Here is a 19,846-nt window from a genome sequence, read left to right as displayed (position 1 = left end):
CGTAAAAGAGCATTCTCATGCCAAACACCTGAGGAGGGGAGCTCGGAAAACTGGTAGGGGAGGCAGGGAAAGGATAATATATAATAAAGGGAGATCACGCTCCACCGCTGACGACGCATGCGCCGCTGAAAGCCAAACTCTGCCAATCGGCGTCAACGTCACAGGGAGGCGGGGCCAGGACTCAAGCATGTGGCCTGACTCATGTGTCCACACAGACGCTGAAAGCTGAGAGACACAGAGCGTCATAGCACGCATGCGTACACGGGGGGTAATACCCAATAGGAATGGTAATATAATACAATCTATTCGAACAAAAGTGCAGTCACCCTTATTATAAAATGTAAAATAGGTAGCATTCTTGGAGTAATTTCAAAGGGTAAAATGACACAATATTGCCAAATCAAGATTACAAACTAGCACTTAAAAAACAAGGTAACATAAGTGATCTTATATAATCCTCATGTCCGGAAAAGATGAGGAAGCATGGCGAAGATAGTATATCGAAATGCAGGGAGAGCAAATCACTGATCGAAATCATTTATCTTCAACCCTAGGTGATGGCAATGGAGGAACATCAGGGACACAACAAGGTTTTAGCAATCCTATAATAAAACATAAAATAAAAGAGAAATGATTAAAAACAAAGAAAATTAGATTGACATAGCTAGGTGGAATCAATGATCACAGACAGCGGCATCAGAGAAAAGGGACAAAACTAATCTGTTCATTCAAACCACTAGGATGAAGTGTATTCAGAGTCCAAATCCAGCGGGATTCCAATTGAGCAAGTTTCTGTGACATCTTACCCCCGCGGATATTGCTATCAAGAGAATCGATGCCTCTTACATGAAGTAATGTGGCGTCACAATTATGATGTAGCCAGAAATGTTTAGGGATGGTTTTCAAAGTGGATGTGTCAATATGTTCAGTGGCCGCCAAAATGCCTAATACATGTTCTCTTATATGGACTTTGAGAGGACGTGTGGTAAATCCAATATATATGAGCCCGCAAGGACATGTAGCAAAATAACATGTGCATGACATGTGCATAACAGGATAGGGATAAGGAGCTATGCACACAAGGCTAGGGATGAAGAGCCATGCATACAAGAAGAGGGATGAGAAGCCATGCAGACCAGGATGGGGTTGAGGAGCCATGCATACCAGGGTAGAGATGGGGAGCCATGAATACAAGGATAGGGATGAAGAGTAATGCATACCAGGATGGGGATGAGGAGCCATGCATACAAGGATGGGGATGACGAGCCATGCATGCAAGGATAGGGATGAGGAGCCATGCAGACCAGGATAGGGATGGGGGGACAATACCCGGCTTATGATTCTAAGAAGTTAATATTATCCTATTTCAAATATAAGAATAATTACTGCTAATACAGCAGATGTCGCCTAATATTTAAAGAATGTCCGAGTGATTATATATCTCTGTGATCTGTTTAGGGAATATATAAATGCTTTCCAGGGCCAATTTACAGTACACCCTTTATTGATTAAGGATACGCAGAAGATGTTTTTAGGGGTGCTGTACAATAATCTAAAAATAATAACAATACTAATTTTGCTTATGATAGTTTCCTGTTGAGTAGCATGAATTTTCCATGATGAAATATGTAAATACTGTATATTGCTATTTGGCAATTATTACGGTCTGGAAATAGGTTAAATCATAATAGCATGATATATAGTGTAAGATAGTGCTTACTGACTGTATTGGGGGACACTCACTTAACATTGGATTCAGTCACACAGGCACAGTCAGACTATCCAGTTTATTTTATGCAGCATAAACTGGGTCATGCACAGTTCATTATATACATTTTATACGGCTTCAACTCACAGTCACTAAAGACGCCGGACTTCTCACTTCGTCCACTTCGTTACCATGGGTGACTGTACGCCGAACAGTTCATCAATGTGCATGGAACACAACAAGCATCAACAGTCTGTTCCACTAGCAGATACTTCTCTGCTGTTATAATAGCCCCCTTCCCGGGTGTTACCTTTCTGGAGCTCCTGCTCCACATGCTGACCTCCTGTCAGTTCTTTCTCCTGGGAAGCTGCTGAACTGGGATCACCATCACGGAAAATGCCTTGCTCACCAGGCCACCTGACAGTCCAGATCCTCAGATGGGCTGTAGCTCCCCCAATGCAGTGCCTTTGCAGACTCTGCATACATTCGGACTTTCCGTGCGCTCTTCAGGATGTCTGTCCCCATCTGGGACCATCCAACACACAGGCAACTGCGTGTGCTGTTCAGGACGTCCATCCCCACTTGGGACCGTGCAACACAGGCCTCCTTCAGGGATCCGATCCTACTACCAGAATCTCCCAACACACAAGTCTACTCAGTGCCAAAGCCCCACCATGTGCTATTCACGGAGATATCACTCGCAACACATAGGCTTCCAGGCCCTTGCACATGGACCATACAGATCCAAACACTCTCCACTACAGAGACCATGTGACCACAACATGGTCACACTATGCACCTGTAACCACTCTCATAGGTGGGAGGTGTGTGTGGTTAGCCAGTCCCGTCCAGCTCTCCAACTAACCCTGCAAGCCTCCCTTTACAACTATACTAATACTTGTGGGACTACAGGTCCCAGAAAAACAACATTACTTCAGCCTTACAGCGCAGACTCCCTCTGCGACACATACTGGCCATTTACAATCCTGCTGGTAACTGTTTCACCATCAATCACAGATAAGCCTCCATGCGCATCCTGAAGAGCACATACGGAACCCCCTAGCTGCTGCATGGGTCACTGCATCACAATAGAGACTGAGAGTTTTTGTGTATGTATGTTTTCTGTGTTTATTAGTCATTTCCTGAGTTTACAGTTTTCTATCAGGATTTGTAATACTTGAGTGAACATTATGAACAGTGGCATGTAAAAGTTTGGGCACTCCTGGTTAAAATGACTGTTATTGTGTACAGTTAAGCAAGTTAAAGATAAAATTATCTCTAAAAAGCCTGAGGTTAAATATGACATGATATAGATATTTTTTGCATTTTAAAAATTACAAAAAGAAAAATGGGTCAATGCAAAAGTTTGGGCACACTTGAAGATTTGTGTGCTCAGATAACTTTGTCCAAGGTTTCAGACCGTAATTAACCTGTTAGGGTTATGGCTTGTTCACTATCATCGTTAGGAAAGAACAGGTGATACAAAACAACAGCCATGGGTTTTTCTAAGCAGCTGCCTAGCACTCTGAAAATGAAAATGGTGGAGGCCCACAAAGCAGGAGAGGGCTATAAGAAGACAGCAAGTTTTTTCAAGTTGCCCTTTCCTCAGTTTGAAATGTTGTTAAGAAATGTCAGTTAGCAGAATAGTGGAGGCCACTATAAGGTGGGAAAGACCACGCAAAATTTCAGTAAGAGCTGCTCGTAGGATTGCTGTAGAGGCAAATCAAAACCACTGCTTGACTGCAAAAGAACGTCAGAAAGATTTTGAAGACTCTGGAGTTGTGGTACATTGTTATACTGTTTAGAGACACCTGCAAAAATATGGCCTTCATGGAAGAGTCAGCAGAATAAAACCTCTCCTGCATCCTAACCATAAAATTCAACCTCAAAACTATGCAAAAGAACATCTAAACAAGCCTGATGCATTTTGGAAACACATCCTGTGGACCAATGAGGTTAAAATAGAACTCTTTGTCCACAATGATCAAAGATATGTGTGGAGAAAAAAGGGAACAGAATTTCAGAATAAGAAAATCTCGCCAATCATTAAGCATGAGAGTGGATCAACCATGCTTTGGGGTTTGGATGCAACCAAAGACATGGGGAACATTTCAATGGTACATGGGATCATAGATTCAATTAAATTACAACAATTTATTGATGCAAACATAACACCATCTGTAAAAAAAGCTGAAGTTGAAAAGAGGATGCCTTCTACTAAATACACGTTAAAATCAATCCTCAATAGACTACCTCAAAAGGAGCAAGCTGGAGATTTTGCAATGGCCTTCACAGTCCCCTGATCTGAACATCATTGAAAATCTGTGTCCAGACCTCAAATAGCAATGTATGCAAGACGACCCATGACTTTCACAGAACTGGAAGAATTTTCCAAAGAAGAATGGATGAAAATCAATCAAACAATAATTGAAAGACTCTTGTCTGGCTACAAAAAACATTTACAAGCTATGATACTTTGAAAAGGGGGTACTACTAGGCACTAACCATGCAGGGTTCCCAAACTTTTGCATTGTCTCATTTTCCTTTCTGTAATTCTTAAAATGTTAAAAAAAAATGTTGGCACAAGGTTAGAGGAAGTTATGTTTTTATAAACCTGGGAAATTTGTATCACCTGGCCATTCCTAACAATGATAGTGAACAAGTCATAATAACCCTAACAAGCTAATTAAAGTTTGAAACCTTTGTCAAAGTTATCTGAGCACACAGATCTCCAAGGGTGCCGAAAACTTTCCATTTTCCTTTTCACAATTTTTAAAATTAAAAATATTAATTTTTTTGCGTAAAATACAAAGGAAATGTGTCATCTTTAACTTTAGGCCTTTTAGGTTATGTGCACACGATGCAGAATTATGTGCGGATTTTTCAGCACTGTTTTTGGTAAATCCACAGGTAAACCGCACTGCGGATTTACCGCAGTTTTTCCGCATTTTTTGAGTGGATTCCACCTGCAGATTTCTATTGTGGAGCAGGTGTAATCCGCTGCGGAATCTGCACAAAGAATTGACATGCTGCGGAAAAAACAACCCTGCGTTTCCGCGCATTTTTTTCCGCAGCATGTGCACTGCGGATTTTGTTTTCCATACGTTTACATGGTACTGTACAATACATGAAAAACAGCTGCAGGTCCGCAGCATCAAATCCGCTGCAGATCCGCAGCAAAATTCGCAACATGTGCACATAGCCTGAGAGATCATTTAATCTTCAACTTGCTTAACTGTTCACAATCACTGTAATTTTGACCAGTGGTGCCCAAATTTTTACATGCCACTGTAGTATGTTTTTATGTATGTGGTTGGTCATTTAAAATATCAATAAAGGTTCAGTTTAGTCAAAATTCCTTTTTCAATGAGCTATCCAATTCCTTTCGGTATTTTTCCATTAAGTTGACCACCCAAGGTACAGTATCTATGCAGCAAAGTTGGTTTTTGGATTCACTTGGATTGAGAGTGCAATTAAGATGTTAAACATGTGTGTTTCACTATTTCAATAAAATACTTTATTCTTAATGTGTGTGTGTGTGTGTGTGTGTGTGTGTATCTTTTACCCTTTCACACTATTGGATTAATAATGGATAGGTGTCTTATTGACACCTTACAATAGCAAGGTGACATTAATCCCTCATTACCCCATATGCCACTGCCACAGGGCAGTGGGAAGAGAGTGGCCAAATGCCTGAATATGTGCATCTTACAGAATTGCCTTTTCTAGGGCTGTCTGGGGGTAGATGCTTTTAGCCCGGGGCAATAGGCATGGTACCTCTCTAGGATATTAATATCTGCCCTCAGACACTGCCTTTCCCTCTCTGGCGGAGAAAATTGTGCGGGAGCCCACACCAGTTATTTCCGTGAATTAATCCTTTAATTTAACAGCTACAGCTCTAAAATTTTTAACACACACACTACTAACATTATTAGTGAGGGATATAGAAAAATCTAATGGATATGCAATGGTTTGGTGTATGTAAACCATGTCTCATATCCTGTCGGGTTCGGTAATGATTTTACAGAACCCGACAATTGAATTATTGCCTATTCTGCTTTCTAGCTCTTTATGAAATATAAAGATATATATATATATATATATATATATAATATATAAAGCTGAATGTGTGTGTGTGTATGTGTCTGTGTGTGTGTATGTATGTATGTCCGGGATTGGCATCTGCACCGTCGCAGCTACAGCCACAAAATTTTGCACAGTCACACGTCTGGACCCCGAGAGCGTCATAGGCTATGTTGTGAGGTGAAATTTTAACCCCGCGCTTTCCAATTCACCAAACAATTTTGCCCCTATCTACATAATGGGGAAAAAGTGAAAGGAAAATTGTTGGAGGCGTCACAGCTACAGCCACAAAATTTTGCACAGTCACACGTCTGGACCCCGAGAGCGTCATAGGCTATGTTGTGAGGTGAAATTTTAACCCCGTGCGTTCCAATTCACCAAACAATTTTGCCCCTATCTACATAATAGGGAAAAGTGAAAAGAAAAGTGTTGGAGGCAAATTGACAGCTGCCAGATGTGAACAAGGGGGACTTAAAGAATGAGAGCGATGGCACCAAAGAGCATATACCGTACAGTTGCTAAGGTGAGGCCCCGACATGGGATACTCACCACACACGGGGATATGAACACACACACAAAATGCGCCACACACTACCACGTGCTTGAACACATATACCACCCTCAGCACACATTTCCCCACACATACACCAACCTCGCCACATAAAAGTCGAAACACAAAAGTCGCTACTCAAAACTCGCCACGCGCAAAACTCGCCACGTGCAAAAACTAGGCTCACGCAAAACTCGCCACAGGTGCAAAACTCACCTCATGGAAAACTCGCCACACGCAAAACTTGCACACGCGGAAAAATTGCCACATGCACAAAAGTTGCAACACATGCAAAAGTTGCCTCACACAAAACTTGCACATACTCAAAAGGCACCACACATAAAACTCGCCACGCGCAAAACTCGCCATGCGCAAAACTTGCTGCACACAACTTGCTACACTAACCTGTCACATGCAACTCGGCACACAAAAAGTTGCTACACGCATGTTGCCACACAAAACTCATCTCACAAAAGTCATTACATGCATGTCGCCACACGCAACTCAACACACACAACTTGACAAATGAAACTCGCCCTAAAACACACACAAGTCTGGTATTATCCTTCAAAAATAAAAATCTGATTAATAGCAGACAAACTACAAGAGCAACAAATGTACCAAACAGGAAATATGGCAGCTGTCAGTCACATGACCTGTCTATTATGTGTATGTGTGAGCTAATATATACTGCCAGGGGGAGGGCTTCTTGTTGGCTGGGGATTTATCAGGCTGCCAATTTAGCTTACAAATACTGAGGTAAAAATACTGAGCAAATAACGTGTGAACGAGGTCTAATACAGGAGGAGATGACACACAAGTATATACTATATACAGGGGAGATGACACACAGATATATACTATATACAGGAGAGATGACACACAGGTATATACTATAAACAGGAGGAGATGACACACAGGTATATACTATATACAGGAGGAGATGACATACAGGTGTATACTATATACAGGAGGAGATGACACAGGTATATACTATATACAGGAGCAGATAACCTACAGGTATATACTATATACAGGAGGAGATGACATACAGGTATATGCTATATATAGAAGATGACATACAGGTATATACTATATACAGGAGGAGATGACAAACAGATATATACTATATACAGGGGAGATGACACACAGGTATATACTATATACAGGAGGAGATGACATACAGGTATATACTATATATAGAAGGAGATGACATACAGGTATATACTATATATAGGAGGAGATGACATACAGGTATATACTACATACAGGGGAGATGAAACACAGCAGGTATATACTATATACAGGGGAGATGACATACAGGTATAAACTATATACAGGAGATGACATACAGGTGTATACTATATATAAGGCAGATGACAAACATGTATATACTGAGGTGAAAATGAGAGGTGTGAGGTGAAAATGAAAAGATGTGAGTGCAAAATGAGAGGAGTGAGGGAAAATAGTGGAGTGATCGGAAAATGACAGATGTGAGGTCGAAATGACAAGTGTTAGGGGGAATGAGAGGAGTGAGGGAGAAAATGAGAGATGTGAGGGGGAAAATGAAAGATGTGATTGGGAAAATGAGAGGCGTGATGGGAAAATAAGAGAAGTGAGGTGCTATAACAAACCACAGATATTTACTATGCCCAGGCAACGCCGGGCTCTTCAGCTAGTATATACAGTTAGGGCCAGAAATATTTCGACAGTGACACAAGTTTTGTTATTTTAGCTGTTTACAAAAACATGTTCAGAAATATAATTATATATATAATATGGGCTGAAAGTGCACACTCCCAGCTGCAATATGATAGTTTCCACATCCAAATCGGAGAAAGGGTTTAGGAATCATAGCTCTGTAATGCATAGCGTCCTCTTTTTCAAGGGACCAAAAGTAATTGGACAATGGACTCTAAGGGCTGCAATTAACTCTGAAGGCATCTCCCTCGTTAACCTGTAATCAATTAAGTAGTTAAAAGGTCAGGGGTGGATTCCAGGTGTGTGGTTTTGCATTTGGAAGCTGTTGCTGTGAGCAGACAACATGCGGTCAAAGGAACTCTCAATTGAGGTGAAGCAGAACATCCTGAGGCTGAAAAAAAAGAAAAAATCCATCAGAGAGATAGCAGACATGCTTGGAGTAGCAAAATCAACAGTTGGGTACATTCTGAGAAAAAAGGAATTGACTGGTGAGCTTGGGAACTCAAAAAGGCCTGGGCGTCCACGGATGACAACAGTGGTGGATGATCGCCGCATACTTAATTTGGTGAAGAAGAACCCGTTCACAACATCAACTGAAGTCCAGAACACTCTCAGTGAAGTAGGTGTATCTGTCTCTAAGTCAACAGTAAAGAGAAGACTCCATGACAGTAAATACAAAGGGTTCACATCTAGATGCAAACCATTCATCAATACCAAAAATAGACAGGCCAGAGTTAAATTTGCAGAAAAACACCTCAAGAAGCCAGCTCAGTTCTGGAAAAGTATTCTATGGACAGATGAGACAAAGATCAACCTGTACCAGAATGATGGGAAGAAAAAAGTTTGGAGAAGAAAGGAAATGGCACATGATCCAAGGCACACCACATCCTCTGTAAAACATGGTGGAGGCAACGTGATGGCATGGGCATGCATGGCTTTCAATGGCACTGGGTCACTTGTGTTTATTGATGACATAAGAGCAGACAAGAGTAGCCGGATGAATTCTGAAGTGTACCGGGATATACTTTCAGCCCAGATTCAGCCAAATGCTGCAAAGTTGATTGGACGGCGCTTCATAGTACAGATGGACAATGACCCCAAGCATACAGCCAAAGCTACCCAGGAGTTCATGAGTGCCAAAAAGTGGAACATTCTGCAATGGCCAAGTCAATCTCCAGATCTAAACCCAATTGAGCATGCATTTCACTTGCTCAAATCCAGACTTAAGACGGAAAGACCCACAAACAAGCAAGACCTGAAGGCTGCGGCTGTAAAGGCCTGGCAAAGCATTAAGAAGGAGGAAACCCAGCGTTTGGTGATGTCCATGGGTTCCAGACTTAAGGCAGTGATTCCCTCCAAAGGATTTGCAACAAAATATTGAAAATAAAAATATTTTGTTTGGGTTATGTTTATTTGTCCAATTACTTTTGACCTCCTAAAATGTGGAGTGTTTGTAAAGAAATGTGTACAATTCCTACATTTTCTATCAGATATTTTTGTTCAACCCTTCAAATTAAACGTTACAATCTGCACTTGAATTCTGTTGTAGAGGTTTCATTTCAAATTCAATGTGGTGGCATGCAGAGCCCAACTCGCGAAAATTGTGTCACTGTCCAAATATTTCTGGCCCTAACTGTATATATATATACTAGCTGAAGAGCCCGGCGTTGCCTGGGCATAGTAAATATCTGTGGTTAGTTATAGCACGTCACTTCTCTTAATTTCCCATCACGCCTCTCATTTTCCCAATCACATCTTTAATTTTCCCCCTCACATCTCTCATTTTCTCCCTCACACCTCTCATTTTCTCCCTCACTCCTCTCATTCCCGCCTAACACTTGTCAGTTGGACCTCACAACTGTCATTTTCCGATCACTACACTATTTTCCCTCACTCCTCTCATTTTGCACTCACACCTTTTCATTTTCACCTCACACCTCTCATTTTTACCTCAGTATATACATGTTTGTCATCTCCCTTATATATAGTATACACCTGTATGTCATCTCCTGTATATAGTATATACCTGTATGTCATCTCCCCTGTATATAGTATATACCTGCTGTGTGTCATCTCCCCTGTATATAGTATATACCTGTATGTCATCTCCTCCTATATATAGTATATACCTGTATGTCATCTCCTCCTATATATAGTATATACCTGTATGTCATCTCCTCCTATATATAGTATATACCTGTATGTCATCTCCTTCTATATATAGTATATACCTGTATGTCATCTCCTCCTGTATATAGTATATACCTGTGTGTCATCTCCCCTGTATATAGTATATACCTGTATGTCATCTTCTATATATAGCATATACCTGTATGTCATCTCCTCCTGTATATAGTATATACCTGTAGGTAATCTGCTCCTGTATATAGTATATACCTGTGTGTCATCTCCTCCTGTATATAGTATATACCTGTATGTCATCTCCTCCTGTATATAGTATGTACCTGTATGTCATCTCCTCCTTTATATAGTATATACCTGTGTGTCATCTCTCCTGTATATAGTATATATCTGTGTGTCATCTCCCCTGTATATAATATATACCTGTGTGATTTCCTGTATTAGACCTCGTTAACACGTTATTTGCTCAGTATTTTTACCTCAGTATTTGTAAGATAAATTGGCAGCCTGATAAATCCCCAGCCAACAGGAAGCCCTCCCCCTGGCAGTATATATTAGCTCACACATACACATAATAGACAGGTCATGTGACTGACAGCTGCCGTATTTCCTATATGGTACATTTGTTGCTCTTGTAGGTTGTCTGCTTATTAATCAGATTTTTATTTTTGAAGGCTAATACCAGACTTGTGTGTGTTTTAGGGCGAGTTTCGTTTGTCAAGTTGTGTGTGTTGAGTTGTGTGTGGCGACATGCATGTAGCGACTTTTGTGAGATGAGTTTTGTGTGGCAACATGTGTGTAGCAACTTTTTGTGTGTCGAGTTGCATGTGACAGGTTAGTGTAGCAAGTTGTGTGCAGCAAGTTTTGCGCATGGCGAGTTTTGCGCGTGGTGAGTTTTATGTCTGGTGCCTTTTGAGTATGTGCAAGTTTTGTGTGAGGCAACTTTTGCATGTGTTGCAAATTTTGTGCATGTGGCAATTTTTCCGCATGTGCAAGTTTTGCGTGTGGCGAGTTTTCCATGAGGTGAGTTTTGCACTTGTGGTGAGTTTTGCGTGAGCCTATTTTTTGCATGTGGCGAGTTTTGCGCGTGGTGAGTTTTGAGCGGCGACTTTTGTGTTTCGACTTTTATGTGGCGAGGTTGGTGTATGTGTGGTGAAATGTGTGCTGAGGGTGGTATATGTGTTCAAGCACGTGGTAGTGTGTGGCGCATTTTGTGTGTGTGTTCATATCCCCGTGTGTGGTGAGTATCCCATGTCGGGGTCCCACCTTAGCAACTGTACGGTATATCGCTCTCACTCTTTAAGTCCTCTTGTTCACATCTGGCAGCTGTCAATTTGCCTCCAACACTTTTCCTTTCACTTTTCCCCATTATGTAGATAGGGGAAAAATAGTTTGGTGAATTGGAAAGCGCGGAGTTAAAATTTCACCTCACAACATAGCCTATGACGCTCTCGGGGTCCAGACGTGTGACTGTGCAAAATTTTGTGGCTGTAGCTGCGACGGTGCAGATGCCAATCCCGGACATACACACACACACATACACACACACACACACATACACACATTCATCTTTATATAGTAGATATATATATATATATATATATACATATATACAGTTACATCCATATATATTTGGACAGAGACAACATTTTTCTAATTTTGGTTATAGACATTACCACAATGAATTTTAAACAAAACAATTCAGATGCAGTTGAAGTTCAGACTTCCAGCTTTCATTTGAGGGTATCCACATTGAAAATGGATGAAGGGTTTAGGAGTTTCAGCTTCTTAACACGTGCCACTCTGTTTTTAAAAGGACCAAAAGTAATTGGACAATTGACTCCAAGGCTATTTCATGGACAAGTGTGGGCAATCCCTTTGTTATGTCATTCTCAATTAAGCAGATAAAAAGCCTGGAGTTGATTTGAGGTGTGGTGCTTGCATTTGGAAGGTTTTGCTGTGAAGTAAATATGCGATCAAAGGAGCTCTCCATGCAGGTGATACAAGCCATCCTCAAGCTGTGAAAACAGGAAAAACCCATCTGAGAAATTGCTACAATATTAGGAGTGGCAAAATCTACAGTTTGGTACATCCTGAGAAAGAAAGAAAGCACTGGTAAACTCATCAATGCAAAACGACCTGGGCGCCCACGGAAGACAACAGTGGTGGATGATCGCAGAATAATCTCCATGGTGAAGAGAAACCCCTTCACAACAGCCAACCAAGTGAACAACACTCTCCAGGAGGTCGGCGTATCAATATCCAAATCTACCATAAAGAGAAGACTGCATGAAAGTAAATACAGAGGGTTCACTGCACGGTGCGAGCCACTCATAAGCATCAAGAATAAAAAGGCTAGACTGGACTTTGCTAAAAAACATCTAAAAAAGCCAGCACAGTTCTGGAAGAACATTCTTTGGACAGATGAAACCAAGATCTACCGCTACCAGAATGATGGAAAGAGAAAAGTATGGCGAAGGCGTGGTACAGCTCATGATCCAAAGCATAGCACATCATCTGTAAAACATGGCGGAGGCAGTGTGATGGCTTGGGCATTCATGGCTGCCAGTGGCACTGGGTCACTAGTGTTTATTGATGATGTGACACAGGACAGAAGCAGCCGAATGAATTCTGAGGTATTCAGAGACATACTGTGTTCTCAGATCCAGCCAAATGCAGCCAAACTGATTGGTGGTTGCTTCATACTACAGATGGACAATGACCCAAAACATAAAGCCAAAGTAACCCAGGAGTGTATTAAAGCAAAGAAGTGGAATATTCTTGAATGGCCAAGTCAGTCACCTGATCTCAACCCAATTGAGCATGCATTTCACTTGTTAAAGACTAAACTTCAGACAGAAAGGCCCACAAACAAACAGCAACTGAAAACTAAAGCAGTGAAGGCCTGGCAGAGCATCAAAAAGGAAAGGAGGAAACCCAGTGTCTGGTGATGTCCATGATTTCAAGACTTCAGGCAGTCATTGCCATCAAAGGGTTTTCAACTAAGTACTAAAAATGGACATTTTATTTAAAATTATTGAATTCATCCAATTACTTTTGGTCCCTTTAACCCCTTCCCGACCTGTTACGCTACGTAGGTGTTATGAAAGTCGGTGCCAATCCGACCTGTGATGCCTATGAGGCGTCATGGCAGGATCGCGTCCCTGCAGATCGGTTGAAAGGGTTAACTGAAATTTCACCTGACCTGCAGGGACAGGGGGAGTGGTACTTGAGCCCAGGGGGATGGCTTCGCCCCCCGTGGCTATGATCGCTCTGATTGGCTGTTGAAAGTGACGTTTCACTTTCATTCAGAGCAATAGTAATATTTCACCAATGAAAATTGGTGAAATATTACAATCCAGCCATGGCCGATGCTGCAATATCAACGGCCATAGCTGGAAACTGCAATCTGCCCACGCCACTACCACCAATCTCCTCCCCTTCATCCTCCGTCCGGTCATCTGCTCCCCTCCATCCTCCTGTCCGCCCCCCCATGCTCCAATCCCACCCCCCATACTTACCGACCTCCAGTGACCCTCCCGGTGTCCGTCCGTCTTCTGCATGGGTGCCGCCATCTTCCAAAATTGCAGGCGCATGCAAAGTGCGCCCGCCGAATCTGCCAGCCGGCAGATTCATTCATTTTGATCACTGTGATAGATCATATCACAGTCATCAAAATAAAAAAATAGTAAATACCCCCCCCCCCCCTTTATCACCCCCTTAGGTAGGGAACATTGTAAAATAAAGAAAATATATTTATTTTTATTTTTCCACTAGGGTTAGGGTTAGAACTAGGGTTAGGGTTAGAACTAGGGTTAGGGTTAGGATTAGAACTAGGGTTAGGGTTAGAACTAGGGTTGCAATTTGGTTTAGGGTTGCAATAAGGGTTAGGGTTACGGTTAGAATTAGTGTTAGGGTTAGAATTAGGCAATGTGCACATGGTGCGGATTTGGCTGCAGATCTGCAGCGGATTGGCCACTGCGGATTCATAGCAGTTTTCCATCACATTTACAGTACCATGTAAACCTATGGAAAACCAAATCCGCTGTGCCCATGGTGCAGAAAATGCCGCTTGGTACTTTCCGCAGCATGTCAATTCTTTGTGTGGATTCCGCAGTTTTACACCTGTTCCTGTATAGGAATCCGCTGGTGAAATCTGCACAAAAAACACTGGAACTGGAAAACTGCGCACATAAATCCGCAACGTGGGCACATAGACTTAAGGTTGGAATTAGGGTTAGAGTTGGAATTAGGGTTAAGATTAGGGTTAGGGGTGTGTTGGGGTTAGGCTTGTGGTTAGGGTTATGGTTGGGATTACGGTTAGGGATGTGCTGGGGTTAGGGTTGTGATTAGAGTTGGGATTAGGGTTAGGGGTGTGTTGGGGTTAGGGTTGTGGTTAGGGGTGTGTTGGGGTCAGGGTTGTGATTAGGGTCATGGTTAGAGTTGGGATTAGGGTTAGGGATGTGTTGGGGTTAGTGTTGGAGTAAGAATTGAGGGGTTTCCACTGTTTAGGCACATCAGGGGGTCTCCAAACGCAACATGGCACCACTATTGATTCCAGCCAATCTTGCGTTCAAAAAGTCAACTGGTGCTCCCTTCCTTCCGAACCCCGACGTGCGCCAAAACAGTGGTTTACCCCCACATATGGGGTACCAGCATACTCAGGACAAACTGGACAACAACTTTTGGGGTCCAATTTCTCCTGTCACCGTTGTGAAAATAAAAAAATTGCGGGCTAAAAAATCATTTTTGAGCAAAGAAAAATGATTTTTTTATTTTCACGGCTCTGCGTTATAAACTTCTGTGAAGCACTTGGGGGCTCAAAGTGCTCACCACATGTCTAGATAAGTTCCTTGGGGGGGGGGTCTAGTTTCCAAAATGGGGTCACTTGTGGGGGTTTCTACTGTTTAGGCACATCAGGGGCTCTGCAAACGCAACATGACACCCACAGACCATTCCATCAAAGTCTGCATTTCAAAACGTCACTACTTCCCTTCCGAGACCCGAAGTGTGCCCAAATAGTGGTTTACCCCCACATATGGGGTATCAGCATACTCAGGACAAACTGGAAAACAACTTTTGGGGCCTAATTTCTCCTGTCACCCTTGTGAAAATAATAAATTGTGGGCTAAAAAAATCATTTTTGAGGAAAGAAAAATTATTTTTTTATTTTCACGGCTCTGCGTTATAAACTTCTGTGAAGCACTTTGGGGTTCACAGTGCTCACCACACATCTAGATAAGTTCATTGGGGGGTCTAGTTTCCAAAATTGGGTCACTTGTGGGGAGCTCCAATTTTTAGGCACACACAGGCTCTCCAAACGCGACATGGTGTCCGCTCACGATTGGAGCTAATTTTTCATTCAAAAAGTCAAATGGCGCTCCTTCCCTTCCGAGCCCTGCCGTGCACCCAAACAGTGGTTTACCCCCACATATGAGGTATCGGTGTACTTAGAAGACATTGCCCAACAAATGTTAGGATCAATTTTATCCTGTTGCCTATATGAAAATCAAAAAATTGAGGCTAAAAGAACATTTTTGTAAAAAAAAAAAAAGTACTTTTTCATTTTTACGGATCAATTTGTAAAGCACCTGAGGGCTTAAAGTGCTCACTATGCATCTAGATAAGTTACTTGGGCGGTCTAGTTTCCAAAATGGGGTCACGTGTGGGGGAGCTCCAATGTTTAGGCATACAGGGGCTCTCCAAACGCGACATGGTGTCCGCTAATAATTGGAGCTAATTTTTCATTCAAAAAGTCACATGGCGTTCCTTCCCTTTCGAGCCTTGCCGTGTGCTCAAACAGTGGTTTACCCTCAGATGTGAGGTATCGGTGTACTCAGGAGAAATTGCCCAACAAATTTTAGAATCCATTTTATCCTGCTGCCCATGTGAAAATGAAAAAATTGAGGCTAAAAGAACTTTTCTGTGGAAAAAAAGTACTTTTTCATTTTTACGGATCAATTTGTGAAGCACCTGGGGGTTTAAAGTGCTCACTATGCATCTAGACAAGTTCCTTGTGAGGTCTAGTTTCCAAAATGGTGTCACGTGTGGGGGAGCTCCAATGTTTAGGCATACAGGGGCTCTCCAAACGCGACATGGTGTCCGCTAATAATTGGAGCTAATTTTTCATTCAAAAAGTCACATGGCGCTCCTTCCCTTTCGAGCCTTGCCGTGTGCCCAAACAGTGGTTTACCCTCAGATGTGAGGTATCGGTGTACTCAAGAGAAATTGCCCAACAAATTTTAGAATCCATTTTATCCTGTTGCCCATGTGAAAATGAAAAAATTGAGGCTAAAAGAACTTTTCTGTGGAAAAAAAGTACTTTTTCATTTTTACGGATCAATTTGTGAAGCACCTGGGGGTTTAAAGTGCTCACTATGCATCTAGGCAAGTTCCTTGTGAGGTCTAGTTTCCAAAATGGGGTCACTTGTGGGGGAGCTCCAATCTTTAGGCACACAGGGGCTCTCGAAATGCGACATGGTGTCCGCTAAAGATTGGAGCAAGCTTTTCATTCAAAAAGTCAAATGGCGCTCCTTCCCTTCCGAGCCCTGTCGTGCACCCAAACAGTCTTTCCCCCCCACATAAGGGGTATCGGCGTACTCAGGACAAATTGGACCACAACTGTCTCGGTCCAGTTTCTCCTTTTACCCTGAATAAAATTAAAAAATTGTTGCTTAAAGATCATGTTTGTGACTAAAAATTTAAATGTTCATTTTTTCCTTCCACGTTGCTTCCGCTGTTGTGAAACACCTGAAGGGTTAATAAACTTCTTGAATGTGGTTTTGGGCACCTTGAGGGGTGCAGTTTTTAGAATGGTGTCACTTTTGTGTATTTTCAGCCATAGACCCCTCAAACTGACTTTAAATGTGAGGTGTTCCCTAAAAAAATGGTTTTGTAAATATTGCTGTAAAAATGAGAAATCGCTGGTCAAACTTTAAGCCTTATAATTTCCTAGCAAAAAAAAAAATTTTGTTTCCAAAATTGTGCTGATGTAAAGTAGACATGTGGGTAATGTTACTTATTAACTATGTTGTGTCACATAACTCTCTGTTTTAACAGAAGAAAAATTCAAAATTCGAAAATTGTGGAATTTTCAAAATTTTCACAAAATTTCTGTTTTTTTTCACAAATAAACACAAAAATTGTCGACCTAAATTTACCACTAACATGCAGCCCAATATGTCACGAAAAAACAATCTCAGAATCGCTACAATCCGTTGAAGCGTTCCTGAGTTATTACCTCATAAATGGACACTGGTCACAATTGCAAAAAATGGCCAGGTCATTAAGGTCAAAATAGGCTGGGTCATGAAAGGGTTAAAAGCAGGGTGGCACATGTTAAGGAGCTGAAACTCCTAAACCCTTCATCCAATTTTAATGTGGATACCCTCAAATGAAAGCTGAAAGTCTGAACTTCAACTGCATCTGAATTGTTTTGTTTAAAATTCATTGTGGTAATGTCCACAGTATAACCAAAATAAGAAAAATGTTGTCTCTGTCCAAACAGATATGGATGTAACTGTATATACATATATGTGTCTCACTGACATATATATATATATAAATATATATATATATATATATATACACACACTGCATATAGACTATATATATATATATATATGTTTTAAAGAATATTTGAGGCCATCAATCCTTTATATGTCCATTTTGCAAGCCGGCGATAAAACCTCGCCATATGGATGTCATACGGATACTTTTTTGAGAAAAAAATTGCATGCTCGCATTGCAAATGGATGACATTCGGATCACTGTTCGGAACATTTCTGTGTATCTCGGCCGTAAAGAACGGACCGTATTTTTATACGTTATGTGTGACGCCGGCCTAACAGTCCAACTTATAATCTCATGTTTACAGGCAACAGCTCTATCAATGAGCTACAGCCCACAATGATCAAGATAGGAGAATTTGGTAATCTTGAGCTGTATTGCAGTCAGTGAACCCAGAAGCAGATTATACAGTTACATAGAGATACATTGCATATAACAGTGTATTTCTTTGTCCCTGTATTCTGGAGGTGAAGAAAACTCAGATTTCTTTGTTCCTCTAAGGCCGGGATCACACATGCGAGAAACACGTCCGTGTCTCGCATGTGAAATCCAAGCTCTGGCGCCAGCACTTCGGAGCGGAGCGTGCGGCCGGATAGCAACACATGGAGCCATGGTGCCGGCGCCAGAGCTTGGATTTCACATGCGAGACACGGACGTGTTTCTCGCATGTGTGATCCCGGCCTAAAACTGCTAAAAATAATTTTTTAAAAATTTCAAAAATGCAATGTTCTTATTTTTTTTGTGAGTCTCTCCAGGACTCTAACCTCTATCATTGCATACAACAGCTAAAGCAATAGGCTCCAGTGAGGTCATTGGTAGAATTTTGTACACTTGATGTGTATTGCAGCCACCAAATCAACAGGCAGATGATACTGATACATAGAGATATATTGTATATAACAGTGTATTTCTATGTTCTTGTATTCCAGAATGAGAAAAAAAGAGTTTTTTTCTTCCCATAAAATTATAAAAAAATAATAAAATATGCTTACAATAATTTCATTTTAATGCCCTTTTTTTAAATAACAAACATCACAATCAGTAAATAACAGACATATTTGTGTCCCTGTAATATTACGACCTGCACAACACACTGATCAGATTATTTGCGGTGATTGGCAAATGGCTTAATAAAATGGCATCACTGATATCTTTTCTCTATCAAACTCATAAAAAGTAAAACAGATGTAATACTTTAACTATGTTTCCACATAGCATAATTGCTGTGTTTTTAACACTGCTTTTTTTCCTGTATGTTTTCTCCAGGTGTCCACACCACACTACGCAAAAACAGTCTTTTCTGATTGCAGTTTGCTGTTTTTCTTTTATGTGTTTTCCCCATATTTGATGCGTTTTTGGTACAGATGTGAAATCTCATTTTTAATACTACAGAAAAGCTTTGATTCTGTGCTTAACCCCTACACAGCATGCGTTATACTAGTAAGGCACATGTTGTGTCCCTCCCTTTGATTTGGGCTCTGGCGCCGAGCCCTCATCTTTCCTGGCACATGTAAGCTGTTTTCAACCGTGAACCACCTGCGGCTGTTAACCCATTAAATGGCGCTGTCAATCTCTGACAGCAGCATTTAATAAGATCGCAAGGGAAATGCATCACTAATCCCGCCCATCGGCGTCCGTGTCACATGACCGTGGGTCACCGATGGGTTGCCATGACAACCCGGGGTCTGCAGGAGACCTCTGTAGTTGTCATTGCTGGATTGCTATAAGCACCGCCCAGCAGTTGGCGCTCGTAGAAAGTTGGCATTTCTGCTACACACAGGCGATCTGATCATCGCCTGTGTGTAGCAGAGGCAATCAGACAGTGGCAACTTCTAGTCTCCCATGGATACTATTGAAGCATGCAAAAAGTAAAAAATAGTTTTTAGAAAATATTAAAAAAAGTAAAAAAATTAAAGTTCAAATTACCCCACATTCGTCACATTCAAAATAAAACAAAACAAAAAAATACACATATTTGGTATCGCCGCATTCAGAATCACCTGATCTATCAAGCTATGAAAAGAATTAATCCGATTGGTAAACAGCATAGCGGAAAAAATGTCAAAACGCCAGAATTACATTTTTTTGGTACT

General features: G+C 41.4%; 1 protein-coding gene across 1 annotated transcript in view; it reads right to left on the bottom strand.

The window, feature by feature from the left end:
* Positions 1-404: 404 nt before the first annotated feature.
* The window catches only part of PRSS56 (serine protease 56), a 76,559-nt gene continuing 57,117 nt past the window's right edge, over positions 405-19,846 (bottom strand). Inside the window, exon 15 of the mRNA XM_069727027.1 lies at positions 405-602. Within this exon, the coding sequence (XP_069583128.1) occupies positions 535-602 (68 nt within the window). The 3' untranslated portion in view covers positions 405-534. The remainder of the gene's footprint in view (positions 603-19,846) is intronic.

This window comes from Ranitomeya imitator, chromosome 5, assembly GCF_032444005.1.
Source record: "Ranitomeya imitator isolate aRanImi1 chromosome 5, aRanImi1.pri, whole genome shotgun sequence".
Lineage (NCBI taxonomy): Eukaryota > Metazoa > Chordata > Amphibia > Anura > Dendrobatidae > Ranitomeya > Ranitomeya imitator.
The sequence above is the reverse complement of the archived record's forward strand: the minus strand, read 5'-3'. Positions and strand labels throughout refer to the sequence as shown.